The 11,583-nt window shown below is 43.5% G+C and overlaps 1 protein-coding gene across 1 annotated transcript; it reads left to right on the top strand.

Moving 5' to 3' along the window:
- Positions 1-227: 227 nt before the first annotated feature.
- ASB4 (ankyrin repeat and SOCS box containing 4) lies at positions 228-11,180 on the top strand. Its single transcript, XM_010399134.4, has 5 exons — positions 228-458; positions 3,832-4,131; positions 6,360-6,850; positions 8,469-8,582; positions 9,196-11,180. Exons 1-5 carry the CDS (start codon positions 245-247, stop codon positions 9,382-9,384), a joined length of 1,308 nt encoding a protein of 435 aa, XP_010397436.2. The 5' UTR covers positions 228-244; the 3' UTR covers positions 9,385-11,180.
- The last annotated feature ends 403 nt before the right edge of the window (positions 11,181-11,583 follow it).

The raw sequence follows: 11,583 nt of genomic DNA, 5'->3' as shown, positions 1-11,583 counted from the left end.
CATGGAAATAACTCATATTTTGTTTTAATTGCTAGCGTGTCTGTCCTTGCTTTCATCAAAAGAGTGTGGTGATATCCAAGAGTGGTATTTCGATGCCTGAAATGCTCCTCATATAAATAGAACAAGCAGATCAGCATGACTGAGAGATAAAATTACCTTCTGGTCTTCAGAAACTTCAGCATGCATCTGTGCTATAGGGACCTCAGTGTGTCCCTCTTCACAGCACAAACAGATACCTTTGGAAATGGATTTGGAGGAGTCATACAAAGAGGGAGAGAATACAGAGGGGAAAATTACTCGAGCTGCAGAGGCAAAGTTGGTGAAAAAAGCTTTTCTTGAAGCCCTGAAGTCCAATGAATTTGAAACACTGGAAGAGCTCTTGAGCCAAAAGAAAATAGACGTGGACACAGTGTTTGAAGTTGAAGATGAAAACCTGATTCTGGCATCCTACAAACAAGGTAAATGTGGCAGCATTCACCAGACAGGAAGTAGAGGGGTTTGAGTGATTTTCAAGGAACTGTGGCCTTTTATCTCTTCTGAAACTGCAGCACAAGCCGATCCATAGGCAGTACCGTCTCAGTAGGCTCATATGGACAGGGCCACTGTAGTAGGGGAGCTTATCAGCTGTATGGGCTTGGTGGAGGGCAGGCCAGAGCCCAGCCTGAGCCTCCGTGCAGCAGCTGCAGGGAGTCCAGAAAGAGGAGTCCTTTGCCATTTCTTTGCAGACAACTCGGGTGCAAAGCCCAGAATAGACACATGCAGACTAAATGTGGTATATACATTTCTTACATGAACCCATTCATATATACAGACTATTTAGAAACATAAAATATTCCCTGTCTTCCATTCTCAATGGAAGTAAAGTGGATTCTCCCCAGCTCAGGGGAACTAAGGAAATCCTGTGGACCTTGGATGTTGCTGGATGGGAGAAGATTTATTTTTCCAAATGACAGAAAGTGAGGATGTGCTAGTTTATCAAAACAGAAAAATAATCTGGAAAAACAAAACCTGAACAATCAACACAACATCGGTTTTGGAGTGTAGAAACTAGTTCCCAGCCAGATACTGAAAGAGTTTCCAAAACCTTACAACTTAAAGCAATAAACCAAGTTTGCTCTTTGCTAAAATCAACATACTTCATGACCTACTTGCTAACAGACTCTTTGTGTGTATTTAGAAAACAGTAATGATTAGTCTCTGCCAGAAGTTAATAGTATGTGGAGATAAACACTTCCAGTAGCAGCAGCACAGCAAATGCACTTTCTCTTCTGTGGCATGACGAAGGTACTATCTCCCCTCTTCTCTTTATCCGTTTACCCCTTATTTAATGATTGGTTCCTGCTTTTTTGATTTCTTCAGGGTGAGGATGATGCAGTCATGAGGTATTTCCCTTAGGGACAGTGTATGAACTAAGCCACACAGTGCTGAATTTATCTTAAAATATACCTTCTTCTGTCCTCAGCAGGATAAAATGCAGTCTGGTTGTGGTTTGAGACTACAGGATTAATACATAGATTTTTAATCATAGATCATTTGAGTGCAATCATTAACTAGTGTCTTTTGAAGAATTCTCTTTGTTTTCCAAAAAGTAGAGAGAGAGGAAAATACACCCTTATGGCCTAAATCACAGTATTGTATTCACTTTGTCTGAAAGTCAGGAAACACTTCTATCAACACTTGTGTAAATTTTACTTTTTTTCTGAATGCTAGATAACTGTGTTATTAAAAGGGGGTTTCCTCAAGGATGAAGAGGGGAGAAAAATTCACCACCCCACCATTCTGACAGTCTGAGCTTTGCCATAGCCCTTAGTGATGAAGTGGAAAAGAGATGTCATGAGTGACAGAGTGACTTTTCTTCCTCTCTTCCAAAGAGGCTGAGAGCTCTCAAAGACACTGACCTTGCTTGCACCATGGCTTTTTTATGTTACTAACCAAAGCAACAGGTAAGCTGAATGAGGTTTCCCATGGAGCCCACGCCTGCCTCCTGCTCAGTGTCTGTCCCTGTCCCTCTGAGCTCAGAGATGTCTGCAGGTTTGGGCAGAGGTCATGGGAGATGCTCCCTGGGGATGTCTCAGCACAACTCACCTGCAAGCAGCACAGGCAACAGAAATCAATGGTGAACTCAGGCAGGAAAATTGTGGCTATAAAAAGTGGTACCTTGGCTTTTAAGTACAACTTTCGTGCTGTTAATATATAAAATATGGCTTACATCTGGCCATAAACAGGAGACCCAGCCCTATCTGAGATAAGCTGGCAGTGCATCACAGCTCACCAGTAACAAGGGGGAACACGTGGAGTTGGAAAGGGAGGGGATTTAAGAAGCTTGCTCTGCTGTATGCAGAGACTTTGGGATAGAGCCCACCTTCTCTGTGCCTGGTTTGAGGGTATATGATGAGAAGGTTGCCCTAACAGAGTTGCCAGTGTAACCTGCACAGTCAGCAGGTTGAGTGTCCTCAGAGGAGGCTGTCACCCTGCTCAGACACTCTGAGGCTTCAGGGCTGCTGCCCTTGCCATTTACAGTGTGGGGTCCTTGAGGACTGGTTCTGGCAGTCCCAAGTATTTGGTCCTATAGTAGATGACATGATCTGCAGTTTATTGCCCCTATCTGAAAATATACTTGTAATAGATTTAGGAGGGAAGAAAAATTTTAATCCATTTCTCCCTGACACCAGCACTGTGTTTCCTTCCTTCTAGTACCTCATGAATACTGTAAAAACTGTATAAATACGACATTAGCCAGAGACTAAAAAAGGAAGGTTTGAACTAATTTAACCCCACTATACATCTTCAGTATTTTTTCTGTGTTTTTTACATGGTAACAGATTTCAACCAGGCAGTGGTCCAAGGAGAAATAGATAAATCAAACCCACAGAATTTTGTAGTCACGTTCTAGCTAAGATGCAGCTGCTGTATCTGAAAAAAAAAAAAAAAATCTAGACTTCTCTTGTCCTTCTGCGCATTATTATAATGCTTTATTATTTTTAAACAAGTGATTATAGTAATCACTTCTGAGACTGTATCTGTGCAGTCATTAAGCATGTAGTCCTATTCTGGGAACAAGTATTTATGTGTTATTTGGTCTTGCACCTGTTTGTAAGTAACAAAAAAAAATAGAAAAATAAAAAATCCATTGTGACATTTTCTGAGAAAAATCCAAACATTGTGAAGCCAAATTTCCTGCTAAAGTGTCACTGTTTCTATTTGGCTCTTCAGCCTAACTTACATCAGCATCCAATCTCCTCACTCCATGCTCCTCAGGGCAGTAGCTGGCAGGAGGTCCCTGACACAGCTGCAGCCACATTATCAGGGGTCACATTATCAGGATGTGTAAGGCATCCGTGGAGGTTGCATCCAGCTCCTGACATGCAAGATCCTGCCATGTCCCACACAAAAAGAGTAGGATGAGCTGTCTCTTGAGTCATTGTCCTAAGTAAACGCTGCCATCTTATTCCAATGCCACCTTTGTTTAGCTATTGGCAGGCTAAAGATCCCACTTTCCCCATATTTTTTAGCTGGTGGCATTTCAAAATCTCTACGCATTTTTTTTTTTTTTAAATCTACACAAGTCACAAAAAAGTCTAATAGCTTATTTCGGAGTACATCTACATGGGAATTATCTCTCCAAAAGGCAGGTTATTCAGCACATGTAGTAACAGTTCTTAATGAAAATGAAGTTATGCTTGAGAGAACTTTGTGTGCACTATGCTGGTGAAATTACAGTAAATTACATTAAAACTCCAACCCTGCCTTCCCCTTCAATTATTCTCAGTAGGTACATAGTCCAAAGAAAAGTCTTTGCCAAGGCTGGTAACATATTCTCACTTTGTACAGGGTACTGGCTGCCTAGCTATAAATTAAAAATATCCTGGGCAACTGGACTTCATCTAGCTGTCATGTATGGACATCTGGAGAGTCTTTCGGTCCTCCTCAATCACAAAGCTACAATCAACTGCCGGCCCAATGGAAAAGCTGCGATCCACGTAGCCTGTGAAATGGCAAATGTTGAGTGTCTCAAGATCCTTTGCAACCATGGAGCTAAGCTGAACTGCTTTTCAATGAGCGGGCAGGCGCCCTTGCACTTCTGTACGACACGAACCTCCATGCCTTGTGCCCAGCAGCTGCTTTGGAGAGGTAAGGTAAAGCTCAGGAGCACCTCTCATGCCATGGGCAAAGATATTGGGCATGGTCTGGGCTTTTACTTAGGAGGCAGTTTCTCAAAGCAGGTGTGTATTTTTCCCTTCCATCCACAGGTGACTCATGTCTTCATCTCAGATTCCTTGTCCTCATCTCTTTGATCAGAGGAAGTTTTTCCCATTCTGTTTCCTCACCTCATCTATCTTTCCCTTTCCCTAGCCACTGGTCCTTGCTACAAGATTTTTTCCCTTTTCAGTGTCTCCAGCCCACTGTCCAATCAGTCCATCAGCAGCAGAGCTCCTCCGAATTAGGGACTCCCTATTTCTCTTGGGTTTTTTCCTGTCTTTTTCGTCTAGGTTTACTATTGAGCTCTTTTCACATGAAAGGGCACCCCTCCTCTTCTTTCTTGTTTAAATTTCCTGGACCTGAGTAAAATTCTTCCAACCACTTGTTTTTTTGAGATCTGGCCTTGAAATATTGGACGCAGTTTTTTGTACCATCTTTTCATTTGTCATGGATGCAGCCAAACTCATGCATCTATGCAGGCCTTGGAGAAAAAAAAAAAAGGTAATTTTTTAAGATTTTTGCTTTCCCCAGAGTAAGGTACATTATGCTGCTGGCCATCTGTAACAACTGAAGCTATAAATAGATGTAATTCTTCCATAAATGTATTTGTCACACTCTATTTTCTGAACAGAAGGGTACTGACACAGGACACAGTACAAGAAACACAGTTCAAGTCTTTAGTTACAAACAGAGAGCCTCCCCTATTTATCACACTGTGCCATGGCAATACAAATGATTTTGGGTTGGTTTTGTTACATGAGTTGCTATTGAAGGCTTTTCCTGAGATGCAAAGCCCAAGTGCAAAGCCCATGCTTTGTGGGCAAGGCAATCTGCAGTCATAAATGAATAACAACATTGCTTTTCTTCTGATGGAAAGATAAATATTATTTTGTTTGGTAGAAAGGAAAATAAATGCTGCCAGTTGTATCCTGCCCAAAGCAAACAGTCCTGACAGCAGGAGTTGAATTTGCTAGCATAGAAAAGCTTAAAAGTCAAATGTACTCTTATGAAACACAGCATAGGATGAATGCAAGTGAAAGGATGTATTCTGCAGTCTTTCTCCACCCCCGCATCAACAACAGCATAACAGAACTTTAAAAGCCACCCTTCCTCCCAAAGCACTCGTTAAGCTCTGATCCCCATATGAGCTGAATGCTGAGACTCCAAATAGAGTGGGAAAGGTCTGGAGCAAACCGTGTCAGATGTGCACATTCACAGAGCAGCACCCCCCAAGAGCTAAAGCCAGGGTGCCAATTAATGCCCCTGCGCCAAAGTTTCCAAGAGGCATCTTCCACCTGCCATCTCCACTCAGTGGTGTCCCTTGGGATCCATCCAGGTGACTGCAGTTTAATCCCCTCTGGTTGGCGCGACAGCGCAGGCAGTGCTGATCCCACGCCTGGTTACCACCTCCAAACTTGGATTGCCGATGCTGCCTCAGGGACATCGAACACAACTAACACTCAACACGGCTTAACAGCATTAGCGCTCGGGTTTTCCTGACCAGAGGCAGTTTCTGACCCCTTTTCCTCGCGATCTCTGCCCCTCGCTCCCGGGCAAGCGCCGGGCCCGGCTCGCTGCTCGGCAGATGGTGCTGTTGCTCCAGCTGCGGCCGCCGCTCCGCGCGGACGGGGCGCTCGGACCCTCTCCCCAGCACTTCGGAAACAGGATCCGGACCCCAGCCGCATCCCTGGCAAGGCGGTCTTTAATATCATCCACGGATCTGTCATAAAATGTCCTTTCATCCAGGCTCGCGTTAACGAGGTGCTGCTGGGAGTGTTCTCAGGGTACAGAGCAGAGCAGAGCTGTTCTTTGGAGTAGGAGTAATGCTCTCCTTTCTCCAGCAGTTCTCAATATACAGGAAAAAGCATTTTACACAGAAACTTGGGCTTGCATGCTGCTCTGAAATAGAATGCTCCGATAAGGTCTTCCAGCTTGGGGCCAGCATATCAGATCTGAAGCTGGACCCAAGAATCTTAAGTTTCTAGGAGCTTCGCTGGAGACTTAAGTAATGCAGGATCCATGCTATTTTCATTTACATATGTGTCTTTCATGCCAGTTTCCCACCCTGACCTTTTCCTTGGGAAGAAGGGCCCAAGCAGAGAGAGGGCCAAACAAATGTTTCGTTGCCTTCATTCTTCCCCACCATCTTTCTTTGGCAGGAGCAAATGTGAATATAAGAACAAACAACAAAGATGAGGAGACTCCTCTGCACGTTGTTGCACGTTTGGGTGTCCCAGAGCTCGTGGCCTTTTACGTGGAACAGGGAGCACAGGTAGATGCTCTCAATGCCTACATGGAGACACCCCTGGCCTGTGCAGCCTACTGGGCTCTTCACTATAAGGATCAGATATACAGCCGGGATCACCACCTCATCTGTCGGATGCTCCTAGACTATAACGCTGAAGTGAATGCTCGTGATGAGGATTTCAAATCACCACTCCACAAAGCTGCCTGGAACTGTGATCATGTCCTGCTGCATATGCTGCTGGAGGCAGGAGCAGAAGCAAACATCATGGATGTCAATGGCTGTGCACCCCTACAGTATATCGTAAAAGTGACATCTGTGCGGCCAGCTGCTCAGCCAGACATCTGCTACCAGCTGCTACTGAATCATGGAGCAGCTAGGATATATCCTCTGCAATTCCACAAGGTTAAGGATGTCTTCGTACAGCAGGGATATGGAGAGGCATGATGTCTTGAACAGGAATGGGTTGAGAGATCAAACTTCAGGATAGAGTGGTATCTTTATTTGCTGGAGTCCTGTCAGTGTGGGCTCTGAATGCCCAAAACATTGTGAGATGACCTACTGTAGGAGTGGTATCATTCAACTGAAGTGAAATTACAATTGCCCATACCAGAAACCAGATCCAGATCTAATTTTTCCTCTTAACCAACCTGAAATGCCAAACCCTAGATGCTGGTTGAAGCCTAATTTTTCAGAGTAGATTCATTTTCTCATTCCAGAGAACTCATATCCCATTGTCAAATCTGGCTTCATACAGGTTTAAATGAGTTATATGAAATGCGTATTTCATGGTCGCCACTGAATATTAGAGATGAGACTGCTTGATTCAGTTTGTCACATCTGACCTTTAAAAATTTATTCAAATCTATTCAAAATGAAATGCATCTCAACAAAGCTTTGGATTATTCCCAGGAAATGTGAGAATTAAGGGGAAATGAGCCTGGGCTCATAGCTGATGACCAAATTAAAAAAAAAAAAAAAAAAAGGAAAAAGAATTGCAGGATCCCTCCTGAAAACTTCTTAAACACCTGCAAAGCCCAAAACACTGACAGAAGGACCTGCGAGTTTTGTTATATCACACAACTAAGTAAGCTTGCTGAAGTCAGAACTTATTCTCTCTCATCCAGTGCCCTAAGCAACATTTTGCAGTTCCCCCACTGCATATGTAAAGTTTTAACAAGCCAAGAAACCAGAAGCTTTTGAATAAAGTGCCAAAATTTTAGTTGTGCCCTCTTGAACCCAGGATGAGCAGGTTCTGTCTGTAGCAGAAAGATGCTTAGTCCCCTAGAGGGCATTTGATAACAAGGTCTGGACTCTCCTCTTCCTACCTCCTATTTCATGAAGTGGGTCTCTCTCTTCCAAACCATTATTTCCCCATCTGTAAAAATGAAGGATGATATTTATCCCAGAGGGATGTTCTGCAGTTTTGTTTGTGAAACCTGGTGACTGTATGGGACAAAATTGGGTGAATGCAATGTTATCTCCTGCATGTGAGTGACAATAGACTGGGTTTTTTCCCTGTTGAGCTGAAGTTACTGGACAGAACAGTTGTTTCAGGGGCCTTGTGTGGCTTGAAGCCTTACTTCTGAGCTGTCTTTTCTCCTGGTCATATTTTAAATTTTTCTGTAACAATGCATTTTTGATTAATATGACGGGATTTTTTTCTGTTCCTGAGCTGCATAAGCTGAAGATTTGTGCATGGCTTTGCCTGGTGTTGAGTCACTCAGCCCAGCTATGAACAAGCTATCTCTAGATTTGGGTGATAAAGCCCACCCCATCTAGATTTCTGGGGAGATCTAAGACAGCACTTCTGTATGGTGTTAATCTGGGGATGAGGCTGGGGTTTCTTGCTGTGCTTGCACAGACTAATGTGGAGGGGCCTTGCATCTTTTGCATCTCCAGCCTTATCCTCTTGTAATCGTTTGGCAGTGTCAGTCTCAGTTTGCTGTTGCACAGTGCCAAGCACCCAGCCAAGCCCCAGCTTCCTGGCGATATTCATGGTCTCCATGCATCCTGCTTGCAGGTGCTACAAGCGTGTCACTCCCACCCCAGAGCTGTGGAGGTAGTCGTCAACTCCTATGAACACATCAAATCGACATCTAAGTGGAAAGCAGCCATACCTGAGGATGTCTTGGAGGTAAGCTCTCAATGAGTTATAACTGAGTAAAATCCAGGCTTATTATTTGCATAACCCATACCCAACCATAAGAAAGAAGGAACACTTTTGAAAGACAAGAACATCTCAGAGGATGGGGACTTCCCCACTTAGTATCTCTCATTTGACAAAAGCATATCACTCACTGAAAAAAGACACATTTTTGAGATATTTTAATTGCAACGTTAGCCTTTGGAGCACCCCCTGTCAAAGGTACAGCAGGAGTTCAGCTGTCCCTGCACTCAGCAAGTGAAAAGATTCTGGCTGTGATTGGTGCTTCTTCAGATCTGTCAATATGTACATTTATATATTTTTTAAGTCATCAGATATTTTTTAAGTGTTGTATTACACGGGTATGACTATGCACCTCTAGGTTCTGTTGCATGGGTCAGATTTCTGTGAACAGAGTGAGTTAGCTGCAAATGCAAGGGAGACTTTAAATGAAAAATAAGAGATTAAAGAGGAAAAGATGTTGTCAAAAGGCAAAATTGTGGGACAAACTACATGCTTTGACATAATTATCCCTTTAATTCAAAAACCCTCATAGTCCAAATATTCCAGTTGCCTTAAAACACGCTTGTGGTTTTCTTTACAGCAGCATCAGGATTTCTATGACTCTTTGTTCACTGTGTGCAGCAATTCACCACGGTCACTGATGCACTTATGCAGATGTGCTATTCGGGCAATATTGTCAGAAAGGTGCCACCGAGAAGTCCCCCTGCTCTCCATCCCTCTGTCCATGAAGAAGTACTTGCTGCTGGAACCAGAAGGAATCATCTACTGAGCCACCAGAGAGCAGGCACTGGCATCTCCCTTCCCAGATCCATATGCCTCTGTGGGGTGCCAGAGAACCAGGCACAATCCTGACAGAGCCCTGTGCATGTGTCCATTTGCTGGCCAGCTGGCAAGCTGGGCTGGCATTTACTGGCTCTCCTTGGAGCTGCTCTCTTTCCCTACACTGAGAAATCACTGCTGCAGGCTGCAGTTTGTACGGGGGAGGCAGAGCTGGAAAGGCCCCTGCTCTGAACACAAACAGGGCACACACTGCTTTGTTCAGCCTAGCTTAAACAGTGCTGCTGCTTCCTTCAGTATTTATACCACTGCCTGCTAGACAGCATTAGCTTAAATCTGAGCAACCTTTCATATTGTTTCACGATGATTTTCTTCAGCTGTCATTTTGGGAGTAAAAGAAAGGATACTGTCAAAAAATAAGTCACAGAAATGCTTTCCCAGAAAGAAATAAGCAAACTGATCTGAATTGTGGCCACAGACAGGTCTTCAGTAGTTTCTGTATTTTCCTGTGCACTGACTCTCAATTCAGTGTTAGTTCACTGTTCACTACCTGTCTGCATCTTATAAAACTTTGTCATATTTATCCTTTTTAATGGTAAGATTTTTTTTCCTTTTTCAACCACAGTATGTAAACAAGATAGAAATAAGCAACCCTGACATTTTTGTATGTTGATGTTCAAGCCAGGTAGCTTTTAGCATATGCTGTGTCTGTTCCCACTCTCACTGTGACCAATGATAAATTAATATCCCAGTGTCAAGAAAGGTGAAAAAAACTTGCCCCGAAACCTGCACAGCTGTACTTTCACCCATCCCTATACCTCTCTGAATGGTGGTGGATGTGATCTGGGAAGCATATGACCCTTCTCTTCATTGACTACAAAATGAACCTAGCCTGCTAGCATGGACTATACACCTCATTTTTGGCAGCTAAGTGCAGGTGAGAGGAATCCCACATTAACCAAAAGGTGTTTCCAAGATGAAGATGAGTTGGCTGTGCTGTTACAGACCTGCCAGGCCCCCTGATTTGCAATTCCTGTGCTTTTGGACCTGCCAGCATTGGTTTCCTTTACTTCTGACCAAGCTACTTCCTCCAGTCCAGGAAGATGAAATGCAGGGCAGTGGCAGTTCACACAGCAAATATCCCACAGCAAGCACAAGTGTGTGATCTGACCTACATGTAAACCCTAATTTTCTTCCTTTTTTTAGTTTGATGCAACCCATCTGGGCTGTTCCAGTTTTTTTAGATCCTGAAAATTCTTGCCTCTGTGAAAAGAGAGGTGAGCCATGCCTGCCACTGGGAGCCACTAACTCCTGACTTCTCATTGCATCTCCTTATCATTATTGTTATCCCTTTGCGAAACAGACCACAGCACACTAGGCTCTTCCCAGACAAACAGGAGCAGCCAAGCTGTTCAAGTGTCTCTGCGTCTCACAAAGTAGCAACCACAGCATTTGAAGAAATGTGCACATTATTTAGCATTACAAATCACTTCCCTTTCCTTTCATCTCAGTTTTCATTAATTAAAACATTTACACTGCGTACAAGAATCCAATTCATGGGCCTGTTTATGTTTAGCTAGACAGGAATGAAGATTGCTATTTAGCAGTTTCCTATTCCAATAAGGAATTTCAAAGTGAACACAGACCATGAGTAAATGCTTTCTTATGTGAATAAAGTCATAATACAGGTCCCTGTACTTTACTAAACCAATGAGAGATTTCTGTACAGCTGCAGAGATGTCTCTATCAGAGATACTATGGTAATTTACTGGGGAGAACAATTCAGCATCTGGGACAGGTTTTCTATAGAAAAATCTGCTTGAGGCATGTCCAGGTCAGTGGGATCCACTGGATTCTGCACTGCAGAAAAACAGTGAAATTGGAAAGATGAAAAAGCATAGGTTAGCTAAACCCACTGCTTTTCTAGGTGATGCATCTCTTTAAGTCAGGCATGAGGAAGAGGATTTGCCAACTGGTGAAGGCAAGAAATGTTTGTTGCTTTCTGAACAGTCTGACAATGGGGCAAGTTGGGTAGTCCAGAAGAGACAGATGGAGGTAGTTGATTTTATTGGAAACACATCCCCACACTGGTTGCTTCTGAAAGTGAAATTCTGCACCTGGAAAAGAGACGTTTAAGACAGAACAATAGCAGCATTTTCTGACCTGTGGTAGCCAGGACTCTCTTGCTGAG

The sequence above is a fragment of the Corvus cornix genome, chromosome 2 (genome assembly GCF_000738735.6).
Source record: "Corvus cornix cornix isolate S_Up_H32 chromosome 2, ASM73873v5, whole genome shotgun sequence".
In the NCBI taxonomy this organism is placed as follows: domain Eukaryota; kingdom Metazoa; phylum Chordata; class Aves; order Passeriformes; family Corvidae; genus Corvus; species Corvus cornix.
Note: the sequence above shows the minus strand (reverse complement) of the source record. Positions and strands in the feature narration are given on the sequence as shown.

What these genes read in the sequence shown, in the direction of transcription:
- ASB4 (XM_010399134.4), top strand. Translation starts at nt 245, where the DNA reads ATGGATTTGGAGGAGTCATACAAAGAGGGAGAGAATACAGAGGGGAAA. An exon ending in CCAGCAGCTGCTTTGGAGAG is followed by an intron (nt 4,132 to 6,359) that starts GTAAGGTAAAGC and finishes TTTCTTTGGCAG; the next exon opens with GAGCAAATGTGAATATAAGA. An exon ending in ATCCTCTGCAATTCCACAAG is followed by an intron (nt 6,851 to 8,468) that starts GTTAAGGATGTC and finishes TCCTGCTTGCAG; the next exon opens with GTGCTACAAGCGTGTCACTC.